We start from the raw sequence: 25,081 nt of genomic DNA, 5'->3' as shown, positions 1-25,081 counted from the left end.
CATATATATGGCCTATAGCATGTACCTGTTCAACACTGCAGCACATGTGCATGTCTGGTTACATCGCAATTTTGGCGAACAAGTTCGTACACGACGGTTATTTCTTACCTATTTCCACAAAGGAACGGATTACGCTATTTAAAATGTCCTTGATTTACGATTATAAAGATTCGCACACATCTATTGCTCTTCAAAACCATCCTACACATGTTTTGTTCCTCTTGAACAGTTCAAACTTGATGAGACGTCGACTTCGGAACTTCTCGCCCGCCATTTTATAACAAACCGATGTTTAGGTTTTCCGAATCTGTCGCAAGACAACATTTTTGATTGGCTTAATATATTTGAACCTGTCCAATAATAATTGTCGTTTTATTTATGTATCATTGTCACATGATGCAGTGCATGGCGGAACAGAATATGTAAACAACTGCTGTGGAAACTGAAAGTAGAGAATATTTTGTAATTGAGACATGCCGTGTACCATGAATTCATGCGTTAGACTATGATATCAAGTTGACATGTAAGTTTCATCTTCTGATTAATCTTCAGCCAGTGGCTGTAAACAATTTGATTAGCGTAAGACTAAGAAAGTACATGACATTCAATAACTGCATTAACTATTAGTATCATGAAGCAAGTATACACTGTAGAAATTAATATGTTCCATATGTTTAGATTTCCCTTGAGCCTTAGTTGTGTCCTAATGATTTTTGGTCTGATCAGAAAAACAAAATGGTTGACGGACAACCATCTTGGAGTTTGACAATAGAAGATTGTTGTCTCTATTTCTTGATAAATACAGGATGCATCTTTCTTGTATTTCATGTTTAGTTTCAGCCTTGTCCATTTTTGGAATGATCAGAAAAAACTGAATGGCTGAAGTGACTACCTTTGATTTTGAAAATGAACATTTGTTAAAGCTAGTATTGAATGGATCTTTCTATACTTTCAGATGAATTTTATTGGGATTCTAGGGTGTACATTTTATTTTGGGACAGATAAGAAAAGCAACATGCATGGTTGATAGGTGGCCATCTTGGATCTTGACAGTGAAAATTTGTAAATGATATGCCCTTGATCTCTAGATATAGTTATTTTGATTTTAAGACTGATCATTAAAACAAAATAGTTGACAGGCAGCCATCTTAGAATTCGACATTGATGGTTATGGGAAATACTGGATAGGTTTTTCTCAGATTCTGTATGCAACGCTTATATTATATATTAATGACTCTTGTTGTGTAGATTAGTGATGCACACAAGTCTTTGACTGTGGGAGGAGGCTAGAGTACCCAAGGAAAACCCACAAGGCCAAGCATGTTGCCCCATTTTCTCGTCCAATTTGTCAGCTATTTGAAAGGAGAGTGCATTACCACTGTATCACCCAAATTTATCGTTATCTTTGGTTTATTCTTTATTTTTTTTACATAGATGCATGCAATTATTAAAAAAAATAACAGGAAATACTTGTTTTTTCTGTAGAGTTTTACATTTCATCTGAATTTCCCATTTTCTGTCTTTCTGATATCTTTATCCTTTTTTCTATGTGTACTTTTTCAGGTGACATAAACAAGCTTAATAAAGCAGACATTTCACATGAAGAATCACAAGTACAGATAGAGACCTGTGGTGTACTGTTTAGAAAATAGAGAAAGCATTCTACAATGAATGCCATTATATCGCTGTGTCACTTCTGTGAACTACATGGTCCACAAGTTCTGTTTTGTACCCAGCCAAACCATCCCCAGGAGTTGGGGAGTGGGGACAGTGTTGTAGGTGTGGCTGAGGAACACTACAACACCATGCAGCTACTACTGTCTCGTACACAGGGAGAAGGTGGAGCACAGGGGCTCAAGTCACCTGTCACTGAACCCAGTACACCTACTCCTTCATTTGCCAACCACTGTGAGGTAAGTCAATAATAATCCTGGTAATGACATTGTTATATCCCAATACTTCCAGCTTTACAATATGAGGTGAAAGGTGAGAAATTTATAAATGTGTAAACTATCAATATATAATTATCATGGTAGTTTGTGCAGATTGATTATGATCTGACGCTTTTATAGATCAGAAATGGTAAAATGCTACATAAATTTCAGTTTGCCTGTAGAAAAACTACTAAAGAGGGTAAAACTGTTTTGTATTAAATTTTCTCTAATCCAGGGTTGTTATTCTGTAAAGCCTGGTTTTGTGAGTCACGATGATGATGTAAAGGTCAGCTATGTAAGCAGTCGACAGCCTCACAACCGAGAGGTGTTCAGCATGATCCGACAAGCCTGTTTACGAAGCCTTAGTGGTGAGGTAAGTCATCAGTTTGTTGTAGGGTTTTGTTGTGTTAATGGAAAACAGGGAATTGTTACTGGCAATCGCAGGGGTCTTCTTACTGGTAATCAAAAGGGCTTGATTTATGATACTGACGGTCACAGGGGCTTGATGTGTGTTACTGGTAATCAATGGCTTGGCTTGTGTTACAGGTAATCACAGGGGCTTGTTACAGGTAATCAAAGAGGCTTGATATATGTTACTAATAATCACAGGTCTTGTTATTAGTAAGGACATGGGTTTGTAACTGGTAATCACAGGGGCTTGGTTGGTTTGTTATGAAGTGGTAGATGTATTTGTGTTTGTTGTTGAGAGACAAGTTATGTTGATCACAGGGGCTCGGTCTGTTTTAAGGAGGTACCATTTTTTCAGGATCATAAATCACACTGGTATTTAAGCTGTAGGACCAGTTTTAAGTTTTTTTTTTATTTGGTCCACATATATGCTGTACGCTTTCTTACGATGTGGTGATTATTGTTGATGTTTGACATACCGGAAAGATAATGGAAGGCAGTTCTTATGAAGTGGTATCCATTATGTTGACCAAAGTTTATCAAGGTTATCAGTGAAATATTTAATAAAGTTTGCAAATGAACTATACACAGACAATCCTTTATTTTATTGACATATTTCAAAAAACGTAGAATTCTTATAGTCCCATATCATTTCTTCTTTTAAGTTACACGAAGCCATTCATATTGTAAACTAGCATGGCGATTGTTCTAGAATTTGACCTATAACCCAATGACTTATCAATCCCAGGATGCAAAAGGCTATTGTAAACTTCCACGATTGCTTTGAAGTAACCACGAAAGTCAAGAAGATATTATTGTGATTCATATTAAAAGACATTATTAATTTAATCCATGGAGATTGATATTTTTATTTCAACCTTCAAATCATCCTCAAATGACTGCAAATGAAGGTTCAAGAGGATCTGTTTCAGTTACAAACACCTGACAACAGGTACTCGTAAAATAATCAGTATTGTCTGGATACTGTCTCGTACTGGTATACTGATATCCTTCCTAGTTTATTTTTCATCCTGCCAATCATTTTTTTTCTTTCACATATAAGCTGCAAGAATACATAAGCTGCATACCTGACTCCTGAGGGAAAAAATATGCAGCTTATTATCTAGAAAATATGGTAACTGATACTGATCACAGAAGGTTTGTTAGGGTAAGATAACTCATATATGGTTTTAGTCTTTGCATGGTTCTTTTTCAAACTAACTTAACTTTGAAAAAAATATCTGATTTTGATCTGTAATTTCCAGGTTTGTCCAGGCACTGAAGGACCTATATTTTTTGGGAATGACCAACAAGGGCATGTGATATCCTACTCCTTCCACATAAGAGACTTCCAGGCTCGAGGGTTTCAGAGACGATACAGCATAATTATTGTTATGATGGATAAAATTTATTTATTGAATTCCTGGCCATTTCTGGTGAAAAATCTCAAAATAGTAGTTGAACACTTACAAGAGAAAGCTCAGAAAGTTTATGATGTTGAGCAAGCTAAAAGTCCCAAAGAACCTAACAAACTTGTGTCATTTCATATAAATCCGAAACCAGCTCGTTCACTTATGGAGTTAACAGAAGACAGAAACATTTTCAAGATTCTCCATGTTTCATTTGTGTGGATACTTAAGGCATGTGGGAATCGTATCACAGAATCACTTCTAGAGGGGCCTCCAACAGAGGACTCCATTATAGACATGGAGAAACAAGAAGGTATGCACTTCTCTCATCAAACAGGATAGTTATCTCAATTCCTTATATGTTAGGATAATCTTTAAATGCTTGCAATGATTGGATGGCATATAAACTTGCAAGCTATTTAGTCTACCAGTATTAGATGGTTGGCTAAACTTTAAATCATGTTTGTCTTATCGTCCATCCTTCCAAGATCTCTTTTTTGAAATTTCTGTTTGAGAGCTTTTTCACATTCAGATTTTCCAGCTATAGAAAACTACTTTTAAAATCATATTTGAAAAAAAATTCAATTTGTAATTTCCAATATAGTGCCTTTTATATAATGTAAATGTAAAGAGATGTTTGATAAAATATCTTTCCAAATAAGAAATAAAAAACTTGCGTCATAGGATTTTGGAAAACCAGGTTCTTGTGCTATACTGATGTAGAAAATTGTATTTAGACAATGACAGCAGCAACTCTGGTTTGTCGTGAGTTATGGAAGTGAGTTATGGAATAGTCCTTGTTTTTACAATAAGGAGGATATTAATATTGGTGTATTTTAAGCAGACTGAAGGAAGCTTCCTGATATTGTTAGGACAACAGCGTGTTATTTAGAATAAATATAATTCAGTATTCTGTATTTGTCTATTTTAAACAGAGACTGAAGAAGGCTTCATCAAATTGTTTAAGAAGAGTGATACAGAGGAGGATGAAGAAGAGGAGAAGGTGACAGAGAAAGAGGAAGAAGAAGAACAGGAAGAATCATCATCAGTGTCTGCTGTACAGAACATCAGATATCTACTGAGGGTTTGTATTATAATAGTGAATAGTTGCAAATATATTTATATACAAATTTCTTCAAGGGTAGGGGGCTAGAAAACCAAAACCTTGATATACCTTATGTTGCAGGTAATAAGTAGGGTCTTGTACTGGTGAACTGGTATGCTTCCTGTTTTGGGGAGGGGGGAGGGTTTTATTTATCATCTTGCCAATTTTGTTTTTTTTTTCGTCCACATATAAGCTGCACACCTACTCACGAGGAAAAATAATGCAGCGTATAGTCCGAAAAATATGGTACTGCAATTTTCTATAATTGAAGGGAGAAAATTACCAAAATCTTCAAAAAACACATTTTTTGTTGGGGCTCAAACAAAATCTTTTTGATGGACAGCACTTTTTGTGGGAGCTAGACAACCAAGCTCTTATATATACCACAGGTTTTGTGTGGGCTAGAAAATGAAAATTTTGATTTACCACAGTTCTTGTTGGAGCTAGAAAACCAAAATCATAATATACCACAGGTTTTGTGTGGGTTAGAAAATGAAAAATTTGATATACCACAGTTGTTGTGGGGCTAATCAAATCTTGTATAAAAAAATAAAGGCTATAGATACCCTAAATCTTCACATACCACAGTTCATGTGAGGGCAAGATCAGCAAAATCTTGATGTAGACTAGATAACCCAAATCATGGTTATACCACTGGTTTTGTTGGAGCAATAAACCAAAATCTAATAAAGGGACAGAATTCAAATTTGTATTAATCAAGGGGAGGTATTTTCATTGTTATCTGTTATCATATGTTAACTGAACAATAATCAGTAATATTAGAATGTAATTAAGATAAAAACTTAATAAAACCATCAATATAAATTGTGTGTGTGTTGTAAGTTATCATGTATCACTGTTCTGTATATATCAGAAACCTAACAGTAGGTTATGGTACAAAAGCCATGAAGGCAGGAAATCTGACTGTTTATGTAGATATAGATTCTATACTAATATGATATGGTGTTTTGTAGAGTCTTGGGGCGAAGAAGTTCCATATCCTAGCCCACCATGCTGTTATTGGTAATCAAGTTATTGTCAGAGGTGCTTTAAAATCAGCTGTAAAATCGGTGTTAAGTGCTCTGAAGGTAAGTACATTTTCAATCGCGTTTTTGTCTAATTATTTGAATTTGGAACTAACTGAAATGTTTTTTGTGAGCCATTGTTATATAAAGTACAAATTAGATTTAGATTAGACTCACTTCTGTTCTTTGTGGACTTCCTTTCATTTTTGCATTTGTATAGCAATTTCTCTTTTTATTTCAAATTTTAGATTTTTCTACAGGTAAATTTTTTCCCCAGTGGTCATCAATCAGATGATGGTGTGTAAAATCTTCACTGGTCATCAGACAGATGATGATACAGAATATGGTCATAATATGTCACCCCTTTTGTATGGTTGTGATGTACCTCATATCTTTTAACATACATATTTACCAACTTCCTGATAATGTAGAGATTGGATTCCTGTTGCAGTGTATTGTACCCAAGGGATGCTGCCGAGTTGTGTCATACAGTCAGGATTACGAAGCCTCCTGGAAATGTAACTTCCTTGGCCTGGCTCCAGATGTTCATATTCCGAACCACATCATGGCCACTGAGATGTTTGTATTGGTGGAGGTTATCTCCCCTGTTGGCGATAACACTGACCCCTCCACTACATGTGCCATAGACCTTGATCAGCTTAGAGAATGTGATTTTAGCCTGGCCAGTCCAACCTCACTACCAGAGAAAGGTAAACGGTCATAGTTCCAGAAGGTTACTACATTTGAAGACATATTGCATCATTTTATGTCTGTTACTGCAAGATACACATGTCCATTATGGAATAATTCAATTGAATTTACAATGGAAACCACATAAAATCACTGTTTGAATTTTCAGTCATGTTGTCAGCAAATCACTCCATCTAGAAACAATAACACAAACTGGTTTGTTGTATGGGTATTCGTCAATCCTTTATGTATACAAATGTATGTACTTTTCTCACTTCTCACTTGTATCTTTCCCAGAAAGAGTTGCTATATCTATTGTTGGGTTTTCCCATTCTGTTTTTTTGTATTCTTTTAAACATCTAGGTAAAACATTAAAGAATGAAATTCAGTTGCTATAAAGCTAGATGTTCTGGTATGCAGGATATGGATATTCTACAATGCTATACAATTTGGGTTCAGCTCTTACACCAAATTGTCTTCTGACCCAAATTCTACACTGGTAGAATGACTGATATTTTTATAATTACCACCTATAGCTTTTGGTTTTGTTTCATTCTTATATTCCTGCCATTTTACATGGATCTGTTTAGTGTTACCTGTGTCTAACCCAATACACCACATCATGTCACATCCTGTCACTTCTTGTCACATCATGTCACATCATGCCACATCCTGTCACATCCTGTCCAAAATATCAGTGTCATATCACTCTAGTGAATTGATTTCTTTAAGGATTTTGATCAGAGTGAGCAAACGTCAAATGGGTTCTTGTTTCCTGATTGAGGGGTCAAGGTCACCATTCCTTTTATGGAAATTTGTCACATTTTCCTGGTTTAGAAGTCAAGGTCACCATAACTGTTGATATTAACATATGGCAGAATACTTCTACTTATAAGATTAAGGCTGTTTATGTCTAACAGATATTTTCTTGATTACGAGAATTCCTCACAACATTCTCATTATTTAGCAACTCTTCAGGATGTTTTACGTTCCTGTGTGTTGTTGGTGTCATATTGTCTTTATTGTATATTCATACCTTTTCTCTCTTTTAAGGACCTACTGTTTTAACAAAAATGGAGATGGCATTGAAAAATGAAAACCTCACAAATGAAGTACTAGAACAGTATCTTATATGTCTCAAAGAGGAATGGATGAAGTAAGTTATTTTTGTCCACCTCCCATCGTGTGAAATAAGCATTCATTGCTTCTATAAAACTCCAGTCATATAGAGAACTGTGAGACCAAGTGTTTGAAAAAATATTTCTATGTCCATGCTTAGTGGAGAATTGAGCTGAATGCCATTCAGCCATTGAACGGCTTTTAAATAGTATACCAAGGTATATTGTCAGGTCATATTAAGAATGACTGTACTAACTATGGATATTATTTTATCTGGTCTGAAATGCATCAGTACTCTGTGAATACAGTTACTGTAATATAAATAGTCAATACATCATAAAACTGTGTAAATACATTCGTGTAATTGTAAATCTTATAGTAATTTAATATCAGATAAACAGGTAATGTCACAAAAAAAGCTCCTTCCTCTAACTTATACCAAAAAGGAAATGTCCATCCTTGAGTAAAAACTTGGAAATCAGTCTGCTTTGGTGACACTTATTTGTCCTTCAAAATATTCCACTCTGATAAATGACCCATCTTTCTTTTATCTTGATATAATGACTGACCTGAAAAATGTGACAGTCGTTATGACCACTATTGACAATTCAAAATTACACATTTAATTCTTGTGTTATTTGCCCCCTGGAATCATTTATTATTTTGACTTGTCTTAAATACATGTATGTATATGGAAAGAAAGATTTCAGTATTTTCTACAAAAAAAAAAAAAAAACAATATATAGAATTACAATAGATGTTACCTTGTATTTAATTCCATATGAAAGTTATCAGATTTCTTCATATTTTTTATTAATAAACCTTTCATAAATCCATATCAATTTTAATTTTTAATTGTTTGTGATTTAATAATCAATTGAAAATGTTGACAACCAAAAGTTGTATGACTTATCTCCCCTTGACAAAAGCCTTTAGGTGACGTCATCTTCATCATGGCGAAAATACATAGCCAAAAATTCATGCTAGATAGTGGATGTAACAGTAATATCTGTGAGAAAAATTTGACTGCAGATATATTATCCTTCAGTTCAAAAGGTGGTAGGTAAATAATCCGATCCCAAAACAGCCTGTAAAATAAAAAGATGAGTTCATTCCAGTAGAACTGAACATGGAGATCTAACCAGCCTCAGGAAGTATAATGTAGTTCATCATTGTTTGGGTACACTTATTGGATATGGATGTGTTTGTAGCGCTATAGAGTGGGATATCCTAGCCAAGTCCTTGTTTTTGTTATGAAATATTGGCATTAAAGAGACATGATTATACATATCATGTACAATACATCTAGGCAACAGTAATGGTAAAAATCATTTAAAGATTTAATTTCATAAATTATAATATAAGTGAAGATTGTTTTATTTATATTGTACTATGTACCTCCCATACCTCCCATTTGACAGATTCACTTAAAGAGGCTTCGGATTGGACACATCCCCATTTTCACACACAATGATTTTTGCCTACCCTTGAATGTTTTAATTTTTATAGGAAAAAGAAACAAATGATAATTGTATCAGTAGGTCTGATAACCAAACATTTTTCAGTCATTTTGATTTTTCATACTGTATTGTTGTCTGTCACGAATGCATCGTATCTGGGATCTACCCTACATGCATAGATTTAAATAGCAACATCATCATCAAAACAAAGTGCTGTCAAGTTGTTGTAAGGGAAAAGATCTGCTTAAATCAACAAAGAAAGAAAATTATGTGTTTATGTCTATAAGAATCTACACAATATTGTAAAATGTTTTTATGTAGTTCTCAGTACTTGATTAAGAGTACTGGGATATTTAGTAATTTGTCATCCACGTAATGTGGCAACACCTTTATTTTTTTCATCAAAGTTGATAAATGAATTAGAAATGTATGCAAAAAAATTATAAAAAAGAATTTGTTTTATGCGATAAAAGCATGTGAAAACTTCACTAGAAGCCACTCCATTCATGTAATTATGTTGAATTATGACAGTAATTGGGTAATCTTGTGAAATGGAGGTGGGAATGTTAGTGGTTAGATACAAACATGTAGCTGTTTGATGTACCTGGTAGTTATTTAACATTGTTCAGCATAAACAGAAGCAGTTAGAAGAGCCATTTACTTCATTTTAATCATATGAGTAGGCCAACACTTCTATTCTGCCAGTGATAGGTTTTGCCATACCAAATTTCACTTTTAGATATCCTTAGTGAGTGCTAATTAGTTGGTCAACAATCCCTCACTGATAATGATATCATCTTGCAAAAATCTACAGGAGTGTTTCTATCAAAAGTAGATATTGGTCTATATATTATAAATGTTTATATACCAGATCTACAGTAAATACTGGTATTGGATAAAGAATGGGGATAAATACTATAATACTGCTTGTTCTTTTGGACATGTATCCTTACCCCACCTGATTTCATCAGACATGAGAACAACTCAAAACAATTTGATATATGTATATAAATAGCATTAAAACATACAAAGTATGATGGTTTCACTAAATTATCAAATACAGACAAAATGTCTCAAGTCCTGGCACCTTGTGTTAGACTGAATTCCAGAAAATGTTGCTATGACAAAGATGTCATCAATTACCGACAATCAGGGGAGACAAGCAAGTACACTTTGAAGTCATATAATGAAAAATGTTTTTATGTGCATGGTTACATGATAAATACAAGTTAGTTTTCCAAAAAAGTATATACTAAGAAATCTTATTAGAGCTTTTTTATTGAAAATTGATTATACAAATGTAACAAAAATTATTGTCTCTTTGTTTTCAGTAAAGTGAAAGTTCTGTTCAAGTTTACAAAAGCTGGTGGCAGCAGATCTGAAGAGGATACAAAGAAACTTTTACAAGTTGTTGGTGCTCAGGAGGAGGACAAACAACTACTGAAATTCTGGATGACAGGACTTAGCTGTCACTACAAAACTCATATTCTTTCTACTACCAAATCTCACCACTGAAGACAGAGAACAAAAAACTACACCGTGGGTACTCCAGTTCTGGATGGCGGGAAGTAACTGTCACTACAACACTCATATACTGTCTACTGCAAAATCTCAGCGTTGGATAAGAAATAATGCAAAAGTTAACTGAAAAGATATTGTATACTGTTCATTGCTTATTGTTTTATAAATTCTTTACATGCTACAAGGTACCAGTACAGTGTTATTCTAGCACTGAAATAAAACGATTTGTTTGCATGATCTAAATTTATTTGATATAAATTGACGTATAAACAGCATCAGCAATGAAGAAAACCTTTTTCAGTCTTTCACTCATTAAAACTTCACATATACTCGCTAAATTTAATAAAACAACTCCACTTTCCAATATTTAAATCATATACAAAAGTGATTCCTCTTCACACAAGCATGCTTCAGGCCAAATTGGGACAACACCCAGACCCACCAATTACACAAATTGGTCCCCTCTTTCCCCTATATATTGTGAAAGTTGACAGACAACAGAGGCTGCAGTATCCCTATAGGTCACTTGGCCCATTGTGCCAGGTGAGCTAAAAACCTTTCTATAACTTTGGATAATACCTGTAATACAAGGTAACTGTTGAGGTATAATAGTTTTCATGTCTATCATAACAGAGCAAGAGGTTCTAGATATCCTGATGTGTTGCTGTTTGTTGGGCTGTAGGAAAGAATGTGAATGACTCCTTCATGGCAAAACACACTATTTAAAACATTTAGGATAACTGATTACAGACCCATGCAGAGACATGCTGGCTTCTGCACATGTAGGGGGAGAAGTACCTTTGTAGGATCAAACAAAATTCAATGATTTATGTAAATGAATTTTATTCCTCTGGTGTCGCATAATACAACATGGCAGACAAAAGACAAATAGTCAGTTATCACATGAAATACCACATTTGTCCAAACATGTACAGGAATTATACATTTACAAGTTTTCAACTTCTCTTCTGTTTGATATTTGCATCATTTATCAGAATAACATAATGCTATGAGGAAGAAAAGAAAGACAAGGGTACAAAATTATTCAGTTTGTCGATGTTCTTTGTCAACCTGAAAAATCAAGAAGTTCTATTTCTATGTACTTTTGTAGGAATCAACAACAATGATACATTTATTAATTACAAATTTGTAATGATTGATATGATTGTTACAATAAGTACTTGATATATAATGACAATATCATGAATAACAAAACTGATAACCATTAAAATGAGGCAAAAATTACAAGGTGGGAATGATATCAACTAAAGTCTCTTATCAATGTTCAACAAAAAGTTAGCAAGTCTTTACATTCACACAAGTATCTCAATGAATAACACCTAAATGGTATGACATTTCTTTTGCAATTTTCTTTCTCATTCTACACGATTCATTACTTATTGTATAATTTGTACCAATTAGTAATGAATAAGGAATACTTGTAACATTTTTTCCATGAAATAATGAGAAACACAAGGACAAAATTGATGTACGGCTAAAGAAGAGTAGTCTCCCTTTAACCGGAGAACCATTTCAAAAAATTACTACAGTGGAACACCACCAGTCTTCTTGCCTGAAAGACTGTGCTAAATAAATGCCGAAGTAATGCATATGAATGGACACATGCCATCCATTGTCTCACATCCTCAGTGAGTTTGGACATTTTACACATACAATTAACATTGATGGAAAAGATAGATATTCTTTGTCAATATTAGAAAAATGTTTCGAACTCTTGTGGGCTGTTCAAGTAGAACACAAGGATCACAGGTGTTGTTTGTAATACTGGTAGTATATTACAATTAACTTGTAGCTGTACCTAATAATTCCTTCTCCTCCTCTGTCCTCTCAACCAATCTGAGGAAATCACTCTTGTCTGCAGAGGTAATTGTATTAATTGTTTCAAACCTATTAATTTTCATCAGACAATGGCTAAATATCCACCAAACAGATCTTTATCTTAGACATACTATTCATGTATAAGCAATTGTTTTTGACCAATTGTTGACAATTATTTCAGCAACTATAACCATGGCAACAAATACATGATATACAAACTTATGTATATCTACAAACTTGTACAGACAAACCTGTGCTAGCTCCAATCACCTGGAGTAAAGTGCATTGCTGAAGGACACAACTATGATACCCAAGAACAGTTGTACTGCTGCTTTGGTTGACATTAGCTCTTCAGCTTGAAACTCTCTTTGTCTTCCTGATGTTCTGGATCTCTGTGTAAAAGATGTTCTCCAAACAAAAACTTTGTCTGTCCATCCAGGTAGATTTGTCTGTCCATCCAGGTAGATTTGTATGAAAAAAGATTGGGCTGGTACATAAAATGTATTTGTTTTCATAATACTCCCATCGACAAGATGTGTTGCTTTGATTTTTTTTATGTCTGTAACAAGTCAGAAGATTTATTTTACTGATGGAAAAGTATTTAAAATACTTGTATCTATTTCCCCATGATAAGCTCGCCCCTCCTGCCAACAGAGGGTTACATGCAGTTTGTATAAAATAAGTTCTCTTTACCAAGGAAGTTTCCTCTGATTTCCCTTCACCCTAGCTTGCTTCAGACCTAATCTGAATAATATCCTGCTATTCCTTAAGAAACAAGCTTAAGATAGATTTTACAAAAATTGATATAGATTTTCCCTATTGAGCTCTGACTCTTACGCCCCTCGGGAAGGGGTGGGGAGGGCAGACCCACTGTTTATATATAATAGGTTCCCCTTCCCTAAGGATACTTGCGAACAAATTTTATTAAAATCATCTCAGTCGTTCATGATCCATAATAATATGTTACTGGTTAAAAAAGAAACGAATGATTTCTATCGCTTGTTTTTGGGATGAAATCAACTACCGTATCACTAAGGTTTATAAATTCGATAGTGGGGGGAGGGGGAGGGCGCACTTTTTCTCCATTCCCCTGAATGAAATTATTTTCACCAACCGCATTCTGGTGATTCAAACTAAAATCGATAAAATAAAAAGGGGTTAGACATAAACAGAAGAAAGAAAGAAATGGATAACGAAGAAAGTTATACAACCCAAATCATTCGTGTTAGCCTAAATATTTTACCAGGAATGAATTAAAGTGGACAGTAGGAAATCTGATTCCGACATCTGTATTCCGGATATGATTCAATTGTTATTAACTAATTGATGACCTAAAAAGCTTAAAAGCTGGACAACATTGAATTACATAAAGTAAAGTGTCCCTATTTATATTGAATTTAAACGATATATATCTTGTAATATTGGTATTTTTGTATATAAGCAACACACACAATATTGATTTTTGGACTCAAGTTTTGATTTTTATGTTTTGATACATTTTATTTCTGTTTGTTCAGTAATAATACATTTCAAAATCTCCGGAAGAGGTCAAGACCCAGTCAAACACATTAACAAAATACAGCCATGTTATTTTAAAGAGTAAACTACAGACGCAGGCTCGTGATTTTGTTAAGGAAAAGTTAATAGGAGAGCAACAACAACACAAATCAAGTATAGTCGTGACGTTCACTTCTCGCACCGTTTTAAATCATTATTGACACAAGATCAAAACAATTGCCCAGCATTATGGAAAAGAAGTATGGTGTGTAAGTCTCTGATTCGTCCTAACTTGACGCGACAAAATTTGAATTGTGGAAATATCTCTATTTGACAATTTTATGAAACCTTACGTGAATATCAGGTATATCTAGATCTTCAAAATTCAAAATCAGAGAAAAAAGTACCTAATACGATATGTAGGCCTACATAACTTTACATGTATATACACATGTACAGACATCAAAGCCGGCATTATCTACGAAATCCCAGATAACACATTGTACCTGTAGACAGTAATAACAAATTTTAAACCGTGTGAACGTGGTTAATTGAAATAGGTGCCCATGCTCCTTATGCACCATATCACTTTACAGACGAAGACTTAATATGTTAAATGACTACATCCATTTTGCACATTTGAATATTTCTCTCTAAAATTCTTGTTTTTGAAAGTACATGTACCTTTAACCAAACGTACAACTTCCGTGAACATAGAACATACATATGCATAAATTTGTAAGTTCTACGGCCGATATAAACATTAAACACTCCCCAATTACTGCAACTAAAGCTCCACACCTTCAAGGCAGATGTACTTCATTAACTAGTTAGTGTATTGATTGTCTAAGAAGTAACGATCACGGAACCTAGAAGTCATTTCAGATGCCTTCATGTCATTAACCATTCATAGCATGAGATTAGTATGTTGGCTAGAAACTGTTTATTTGAAAGTTACCATAGAAATATGGCTGTTGTATTCCAATGTATGTCATAAGAGGCGACTAATTGTGGCACCACTCACCGCTTACTTTCCTCATACTGGAACGATGCTTTCTCCGTTGTCTTATTTGTAGATGACAATTAAGAACCATTGAGATCTGTTGTATCCTCCATGCGATATTTGGAGGCGACCAAAGTGGAACCATCTGCACATCTTTGTTTATTCTCCTACTTTGGAGAAACGAAAATGGATACGATGTTTCCATAGTAACACATGAGATCTTCAACTTTTCTTTTCTTCTTAGCTACCTGTTACTAAAACGTTAAATTACAAAGACAGAAACTTTTTCCATCATTCGTTTTGGCCAGAGATCCTCTTGCATGTTGTACATGTTGGCTCATTCTCGTAATGCACGCAATATCACATGGACGATGAAAATATATTAATTGTTTTAAACTAGCCTTAGCTGTAGTCATATTAACAATAAAAAGGTCAGATGAGAGACATTATATATACACTTGAATAAAACGATACCAGTTTACCAATACATTAATGAAGCTAGGTAGGTATGTAGTGTATGGTAGGAGTATCTTGACACTTGCAGAATAAATAACATATCACTTACATGATACACAGTAAGTTTAATGTTATATATACGACAAAATGACCATGTATTATCATGAATTAAAACATAAAATCCTGTCGAGGAAGTTCGACTTCAGTCTTTCTGTATTAAATCTACATACTTTAACCCTTTAAATAAAGGTTGACGAGCATTTTTTAAACTCGATCCACGACACCATGGCAAGTTTGCACGACACAAGTCGCTCGTGTAATTCATGCCTTCAATAAATTGAAAAATATCCAATAAATTTTCAATAAATATGCACTCCTTTAAACTTTTTTTTCACGTGTGTTATTGGAAAGACTTTTAAACGCAATGAACACTTTGATGGGTTTTGTCGTTATTGCGTGTTGCTGTGATATGGTTCTCCAGTTTTAATATAATGTTGTGTGTAGAAGACCTATGGTCGAGTGTTTGACACACCGATATTGTCTTAACGTCTTCCATCAAAGGGCAGGGTGATTTAGTAAGTATGTATTTTTCAATTATCTTTTTAAAAAGGTTTCAGTTAAAACAAAATAATTTAACTGAAAAACCACTAGTTTTCTATATCTCAACAGTTGCTGGTAATATAATCTCGCATTACTAAATCACACTCGTGGAAAATACAGATATTGTGTCATATACCTGACATATATACGATATTGAATAATAAACAAATCGATATCCTCTATACTCTTTATATACATTATATAAATAAAATTTTAAACAATCAATATCCTAAGTTTTTATAATGTCTTGAGATTAGGGAAATCTGTCACTAACTTTGGACGGGAACTTTGATATCGGTTGTTAGCCTAATGTGTCAAGTGCGAAATACATAATCAATAACCGGACATTGTCGATGCCATCCGAATGTTATTTTTACGCTGTTTGGACAGAAATACCTGGCGAGACATTACAGTCGGAAGGAAAGTAGCAGAGGGATAAGATATCGTCAATATTGAAACTGTTACTTGTAGTTAATATCGATTTCTGTCATGTACCTTAGTCAGAGGACATTAAAAACAAAAACAAACGGATTAACTTTAATTTAATTTGGTTGCGAAGTGGATATAGTACGTGTCTTTCACCACGACGTTCTGGGTTCGATTCCAGTAAGGTCGCACATCGGACATCACGGGTTTGTTCCGGTTACTCAGAGTTCATTATGCTATTCTCCTTCCTTAAATCCAGAGATAATGACCGATAAGTCTAGATAACTTGTTTACAATTATTGTAAAACAAACAAAGTTTGGTAAGGTCGACAGGTTTAATTAAATCAGCGACACTGAAATTGTGATTATACACATTGAACTGCACCTTGCACACAGCCGTTGACTAATATAATGCGTATCCAAACATTCTTTACTATGTACATGTGTTAAACGCCCATTTATCGGTTGTATACCACTAATAAGACTGCACACAATGTATGCTAATAACGACAGAAAAATCAAAACTGGCTCGTGGATATTGAATCCTTTAAACCCACGATACATTTCACCGAACAAATGACACTGACACAGGATACCCTAAAGTTTTCCTCTGAATTGCACTATAAACAATATTCGCAAATATTTAAAATCATGCAATACATTTCTTAACGACAATACTTCATGCATGGATTTACGTAATGTTAACATTCCAAGTGTTATGTTTGATCAGTCCACATTTTATATCACTAATATCTTATTGCAACACTTACGATGGAAGGGAGTGGGGGTGGGGAGTGGGGAACCATTCTCTGTGTTGGAAAGCAAGAGACGATTTACGAGCGGAGTTTAAACTTCGAGAGAAACCAGTAAAGTTATTTTTCTTTGATAACAATTCGAAAAAAAATTAAAGATTGAGTTAAACTTTGTTATAAACAGGTACCTAGCATTCTCTGTATCAAGTTGTAATTTATAAACATATAACTATGCTCCAACTACTTTTTACGAAGTTTTGCTTTAATGGTGGTCACTATGAGTAGTATAACTCCCCATTATCACTGAAATTCCCTATTTTACTCTGCTGACGTATATAAACCAGCACTGTAAGACTGAAAGTTGATATTTATTTACCATTTTTATTGTAAAAGATGACGTCACTATTGGTATCGAGATGAAGGAATTGGAACCTCAAACATGTCGTCTGCTATCGGACTCTCCCGCCACTCGGGCAATACTAGCCTACCGGAAGTTCAAAATGGGACTCTCTAAACGGATGACTCTGTTAACGAATGTAGTAGATATACTTATACAGATGATACTTATAGACACGTTAGGTGATACCTATAGACACGTTAGGGGATACCTATAGACACGTTAGGTGATACCTATAGACACATTAGGTGATACCTATAGACACGTTAGGTGATACCTATAGACACGTTAGGGGATACCTATAGACACTATAGACACGTTAGGTGATACCTATAGACACGTTAGGTGATACATATTGACACGTTAGGTGATACATATTGACACGTTAGGTGATACCTATAGACGCGTTAGGTGATACCTATAGACACGTTAGATGTTTTTACAGACTCCTTAAATGACACTTAAATACACCTTGGGTGATACGTATATATATATTTACAGAGTTCTTTTTCTATAGATATACCTACCGATATAATAATGCTGTTGTGCTTGGTTTGGCTGTTGCAGAATTACCACATTTATGCTAAAATATTTACTAAATAAATTAGTAAATATTAAACGTTTTATTTGTATCTTTCACTTTTAAACACAATTTCTGTCGAATTTGTTAACCTCCTTATGTTCAATTTTCTTCTGTGAATTCAGGAAAACTAAAACTGTATCTGAGATTAAAATTAAGAGTAAAAATGATAGTACAGTCCGTGAAAAATCATCCCTTTTCCGTAAAAATTATGTAAAACCACAATAATTTGAACAACCAGAACACCTACTACAATATATTGATAAAACTGGATTACATTGAAAATGTCAACTTTTAATCTATCTGATCTATCTAATAGACTGCTGTTATTCCTTTTCTGTGTCTACAAATGGACGTTTATTGTCACTACCGTACGAATTGTTTGAACACATAGACTAAGATAAGTATTAGGGAAGTGAATTCAAATAGTCTTGTATAGACATGTTTGTCTATACTAATTATACAACCTGTAGTTTAGATCCGGAAAACCGGTAGCTGTACTTCACATGTATACCCTAAACCCTGCTGGCCTTGAATATCGGTGTATTATGTACTAGTATGCTAAAAAAATGTTGTGTGAGAACTCGTCGTTAATTCTGTGTCCACTCAACAGAATGCCTATATAATTTAATCATAGTTCGAATTAACACAAACAGTAGTCCGTGTATATATAGACTGTGTCTGGTCAACTTTAAATTATGTGGTCAAATATAAGATGGAAGGGGAGAGGGCTTTTGTAAGGCTGCAAATATTTGAATATAATATTCCAGTAATTCAATACCCGTGGTATAAATATCAGTGCTGGGTGCTATCTTCTCTTCAAAATAATCTAATATTAGATTTGTTGAATTACAGGATCGTGCTCCTCCCGATCTGATTGTCAGATTTCTTTCAATTAATTTTGATTTTCCTTGATTGATTTTAAGCTTTCACGTTAAAAGAAGGACGACACAGCGTTAGGAAACTGTTGAATTCTTTATTTGCCTGTAGTGTATCTTATCAGATGTTGAGTCTGGTTCCCGCTTTAGTATACAGTTTTTAACGGGGAAGTTAGAATACCATTTCGCAAGATGTCGGGTGTCACGCTTAGTCTGTCTCCCTTTATTCACCAAAATATGTTACTGTAAGTGGGATATCTTTTCTTCGTGAAAATAAAAAAAACTTTAGAAAGAAATATTGTTTACATTTAGTTCTTAAACGTATGTTTAATATGATAAAATAAAAACTTCTTTCTCTTCCCACTTTACACATGCCTGGCACAATGCAATGTTTTGGAGATTATTGCAAAAGCTATTATCATAAAAAATGTGTCCTAGATGGATGATCTGCTCCATCTGGACAGTGCATTTTAATATTTCACAGATATGTAATACTTTTTTACGCAGTCGTTCCCGTTCATGTAAATTTTAACGTCAAACAAGCTTTGAGCAAAAAAGATATCGGTCAGTTGTTCAAGACTGTAACATCTTTCAATTAGGTGGAAATGAGAAAAGATCTCGTAAACCAAACAAAATCTTATTAAAACGAGAAATTCACGTGAATCTCTTTCTTTTTGTGTGTGTGTATGATAACAAACTGCGTGATGGGATTTTGTTATATGACTTCTCCATATCTCAAGTAGAACATTACACGACAGTCCGGAAGATCTCGGAAAGCTGACTATTGGGGAAGATTTAAAGGTATTACAGTAATAGATACCTAGCTATGTACTTTTAACAGACCTATATGTGCACTCCTTTTTATTAATCATTCATTAAAGTGGTTAATTTGAATACATTAATAAGTATTGAATAATGCACGTGGTGTTTACATATCACTTCCTATATAAATAAATGCTTTCAAACACTCACCGTCCAAATTTTCGGGTACACATTAGCCATTCCCTGTAACATCTAGGAACACCATATGACAGGAAATTCCTTATTACATTGGGGGAAAAGTCCCAAGACAACTTGAATATTGATTTGATATGTCGCCATAAGACGGTGTGGTGTATGTCAATACTTTATACATGTTTGTGGCTTTTGAAGTTTTAATATTAAAAAAAAAAGAAGATTATTGCAGCTTATGTGTTGACTTGGCTCTACACTAGGAAAATAGAGGGCGTATTAATGAAATCAAAATGTTATGATTAATACAAGAGCTAGATATGGAAATTACAAATACATATATTTTCTTGTTACAGTCAGCTTATTAAATCAATTCAAGATCACAAACACCTTATCAAGGATTTTTTTTAAAAAAATTGTCAATGATATTATAATGTCAACTATAATGCGTTAAAGAGGATGTTTTTTTTCTATTGCAAATTCATAGTTTGAATACGAATTGGCTTATCAAAAAAAAAAAAAAAAAAAGTGGAGGCATGAACGCTTGCTCCAATACAGAAGTAAGTAAATGTACATTATAACAAATGATTTATGTGATATTTAAAGAACTGAAAAACTTTATATAGAATTGAATATATAAATATTTTCTTTGAATATGTACCTTGACATTAATTTTTTAATCTTTATTTAACTTTCTGAAACTATAGATAATGTAATACAATATAGGTAAAAGCACCAGGTATACGTTCAGAGATCGTGGTTCGTATGAACAGAATATCATATGAAAGATAATACCTAAGTAATTTGGAATTCAATTCAGTATAATATAGGGTTTTATTTAAACGATACCAATACTTCTGATTCTTCTAACTTAAAAGTGATACCCCACAATAGTGTACTATTTCGTTATTTATATGGGTTGCAGTTTTATCAGAAATGATCACACACCAGGAGAGGTAAAGTGACTCGTGTATACTATATAAGTAGAGGTAGTTCTGAAGTGATACCATTGGTTTGAAGTATAAATCGTGAGGTGACTTATAATGTATGGATAGCAGGAGCACTTTAAATATTGATGTACATTCGTTGTTAGGGTAGAGAACATCTAAGCACCGATATCAAGGAAATTAAAGTAACAGAAAGCGTGTTAGGACTGAATCTATCGTTTTGGAATTCGGCTACAGTCTGGATCATCAAGCACAATCACGATATCTTACTGGTATATAAATATATATACTAAGGTAGCTGTACACCTGATACATTATTTAAAATGGACTAACAGGGAAGGATTATCTGTTTGTACAAAGTATTATACAGGAGAATATTAAGCAGTAAATGGGATATAGAGAAGCACACCACCTTCAAGTATGGGCGACAGTCGGAAAGGGTTCTATGATGTAGCCTTTACAAAGATGGTTTCCGCTAGGCGCAAAAAGGTAGGTGCTGCTATATGTAGATATTTCGTGGTCGGAAGCTCCGATCATTCCTTATTAAGATAAGCAATTGAAAAATTGATACAAAATATGCTATTTTGTATGTTATTCATATCATTTTTTAAAAGTCTTTGAAATAACAGGAAGACACAGATAAAACAGTTAAATTTAACAGTAGGTATGAAAGAGGACATGTGAAATATACAGTACTACAACAATATGGGTGGAGGATTCCTTTTGATTGATATACTAGTAATATTGCTAACTGCGGATGTTTTCAGTTAAATACGTATGCATATATTTGTGACGTGATATTTTGGAGAACATTCTGCCAATCAATTATATTTAGGGTGTTATGTTTCGACTATGATTAAAATGAAATTCTCAGTCTATTACAACAGCCTGGTATAACACATTTCCGATGTTTCTTTCCATTTTTTGCCTTTAAAACATGTCATTAAATATGTTTTTTTAAAAAAAAAAAAATGTTACCTGAACTTTGTCAAGTATGCGATGTAAATCTAGTGGTGTGACACTCCAGACCTTTCTTCAGATTGTACGTCTAAAATATGAGTATTTTGTTTTTGTTTTGAGTTGTAATAATATATCATTAAAATGTTTTTTATGGTCAGTATAATGCGACAGGATGCGACACTATGGTACTATTTACAAGTTAAGACATTTCAGTGTGGTTACACTATAAATGCGTCCTCCACACACCCATCACTCATTACTAACGTAACCAATGTTGTTGTTGTTTAAATATACTTTCCATGGAATGTTCATTTAATGGGATTTGAGATCGCGAAAATGATTATCAATAAAATACAGTTATGTGCAGGATCCACACCAGGGTATACTTGGTCGTTGAATTTGCTGAATATGTAATAACAGTCTATTTGATTCCGGTATCGAATAATTAATCCAATAGACACAACTGGTAGACATGATATCGACGCTATATCACGGATATTTAATGTACATTCAAATATATGTTATATCAAAGTATTTCAATTAATGAGGACTTTTTCATTTTCTACAGCTAAAACGACAACGTAGTTTAGTAATAATCCATGAACAGCCTAGATATCCATCAAATCTGTTGCATGTAACGACATTTGTCTGATAATAAAGTTTCATTGAGTTTATTAAAATGTGTTTTTAGTATGACGCACATTTGTATGAACTGTTCACAAAGCACATCTTGGATAAAGTTGAATTTAATGCAGTTAAAATTCTTTCAAACTGAAAAAGAATGTCTAAATCTATTTCATGAATCTATATGTACAATTTTTGAAATGATATATTTCTTACGTGATATGAAAGGGATGCCATCTTAATCAGTGTTTGCATCACCATTTCCGTGCAGTGTTAGTTTCAATATGAAATTATACAAAAGTCGTGTGTGTAGTCTAATGGTTGACTATTGATACTCAATACATAGTTTCAATTTGACTTTCTTTGAGTTATGCTAAAATGTCTTATTAATTGAATAAGTCATTATCATCAACGCAGATTGGTTGATAAAGGTACTATTGCCGACAGAAGATATGTTTAACACACAGTAGGAGTAGATAGTGAGTAATCAGAATCCAATATGTAGGCTATATATATTGCTTCAATACATTATTAATTTGAACGAAGATTAAGAAACACAGCAAGCTAAATTCTATTCTCGTCCATGCAATAGATCACGTCTTAAAAGACTTGAGGCGTCAATGTGGAGGTATCAGCTGTTTGCTCTGATACTTGTCCAGAGTATATATTGAATTACTATTAGAATGTAATTGATACGCGTAATCTTGCGGATATTTTGGTAACAGATTTTGGGAAATAAATTAGTTTTTATGTTCTAACAGTATTTTGATACACAAGGAAATGTGTCTTGAGTATGATTCTAAAAAAGTATTCTCTTTTCTGACCATCAGTAACTAGTGTACACAAAACATTATTTCCATGTAGGACTTTTTCATTTTTCAAAACATTGAGATTTGCCAAGGGTCATTACTTCCACATCAGTTAATAATAACATAGCTATATTTGTAGTTTTATTTCTTAAGCTTAGTTCCACTACGTAACGGAATTTTGTACATATACAAATTTCCTCACTATTGGTATATCGAAACGTATGCCTGACCCTAGACACACCCAGTGTAAACACACGTTTAAATATCAAACATAAATCCATTTATTATTGTTGGTGTTAATCATTGACTCTATGACTGAGTGAATCAAACATTCTTGTTTGGTGGTTAAAACATAATAGAAGTGTTTGTCGTTAGATAGTAAATTTACGTTCCTAAAATAATAACTAAAACTATTATACTGATACTTTACCTTGAAACAACTCATGGAGGGCCAATTGTTCAATGAGACCGCTGTTAAAATCACAGCACACTCTTAAATCAAATAACCGTAGGCCTGACTAGACGTCGAGAGCGTTAAGGTCAATAGCACATGCTGGCCTCAGACCAAATTAATTCCCATATATCTTCAACCAAAGAAAACGAAATTTATATTGTTATACAACGTTTTAAAACAGATCTGATTGTTTTCATTGTGGATCATTTGAGTTGAATCAGCTGAAAAGTGCCTCATGACCGGCGTTTAAGATATCTACTTTTATTCAAATATTACTTCCCTTATACACTCCAAGTAAATTACAAAATATCTCTAGTCAAGCTTCATCCTAAACACATAGAAAAAATTTAATCAAAATCAAATTCTTCTACTGGAATAGATATTGTATAAAAATGTCCAAAAATGTTCTTATCTGTGATAGATTTGTGTAAAAAAATATGTACTAACTGACCTGAACTTATCCTATCAATTACATTTGTGTACATGTACAACGATCCGGAGGTCTCCTGTAGTCTGAGTCCTGCTGTCTGAAGGGATTCACCAACGCTAATATTGTCTTTTTGATATCTCACCTGACCTTTGGGTCTTTAAACATACAAAATAATGAGTTACTCATAAGCAAAAACGTTAATCATATTATTATTATTGTTCTATATTTGGCCTCAATTAAAAGCAGCTTTCAACATACATTTTGTATATTACTGTGTTTTAAATGCAATAAAATATTCAAAATTTACGGAAGTTTTTCGGTCTATTTACTGTATTTTATAAAGAAATAATTTGTAGATTTTTATTTTATGTTGTCAGTCGGATACAAATACATGTTCTTCTTTATCATAAAAAAAACATTCTTAAGTGTAAAATATCAACGTTTCCATTCACATAATCACGAATGAGGTGTTATCTACACTGCTAAATTACCTTCAAAATGTTATTTTGTTTATATAAAAATACCCCAGCAATGTTAAGATTAGAGTTTCTGCTCAAATGACACCAAGTGTTTAGCCTATGTATTGATTTTCCGGTGTCATTCGGTATTGTCGGGGTGTCTATTAGTTCAAAGTTGATCTTTTAATGACCAATAACTTTAACATGTATACTTAATCGATAGGTAGATTTTCCAGTTCTATAAATTTAAAGCTAAAATCAATGAGATTTTATCATATCTAGTACAAGTACATAAAATCGATGTTTTTACAAAAGTGTAGCCATTGATGATGCGGAAACGTACAAGAGA

General features: G+C 33.6%; 1 protein-coding gene across 1 annotated transcript; it reads left to right on the top strand.

The window, feature by feature from the left end:
* Positions 1-439: 439 nt before the first annotated feature.
* LOC132551354 (folliculin-like) lies at positions 440-10,887 on the top strand. Its single transcript, XM_060215494.1, has 9 exons — positions 440-523; positions 1,564-1,913; positions 2,170-2,307; positions 3,608-4,064; positions 4,687-4,835; positions 5,831-5,944; positions 6,333-6,591; positions 7,625-7,727; positions 10,482-10,887. The coding sequence occupies exons 2-9, from the start codon at positions 1,668-1,670 to the stop codon at positions 10,663-10,665; spliced, it is 1,650 nt and encodes a 549-aa protein (XP_060071477.1). The 5' UTR covers positions 440-523; positions 1,564-1,667; the 3' UTR covers positions 10,666-10,887.
* Positions 10,888-25,081: the final 14,194 nt, after the last annotated feature.

Source organism: Ylistrum balloti, unplaced genomic scaffold (genome assembly GCF_031769215.1).
Source record: "Ylistrum balloti isolate Yb309-2 unplaced genomic scaffold, AGI_CSIRO_Ybal_v1 Utg370196, whole genome shotgun sequence".
Classification (NCBI taxonomy): Eukaryota; Metazoa; Mollusca; class Bivalvia; order Pectinida; family Pectinidae; genus Ylistrum; species Ylistrum balloti.
This window is presented reverse-complemented; position numbering and strand designations above follow the sequence as displayed.

Bases quoted from the DNA above. Each gene is read 5' to 3' on its own strand.
- LOC132551354 (XM_060215494.1), top strand. From the start codon at position 1,668: ATGAATGCCATTATATCGCTGTGTCACTTCTGTGAACTACATGGTCCA. The intron at 1,914-2,169 runs GTAAGTCAATAA...TCTCTAATCCAG, and splicing joins CATTTGCCAACCACTGTGAG to GGTTGTTATTCTGTAAAGCC. The intron at 6,592-7,624 runs GTAAACGGTCAT...CTCTCTTTTAAG, and splicing joins AACCTCACTACCAGAGAAAG to GACCTACTGTTTTAACAAAA.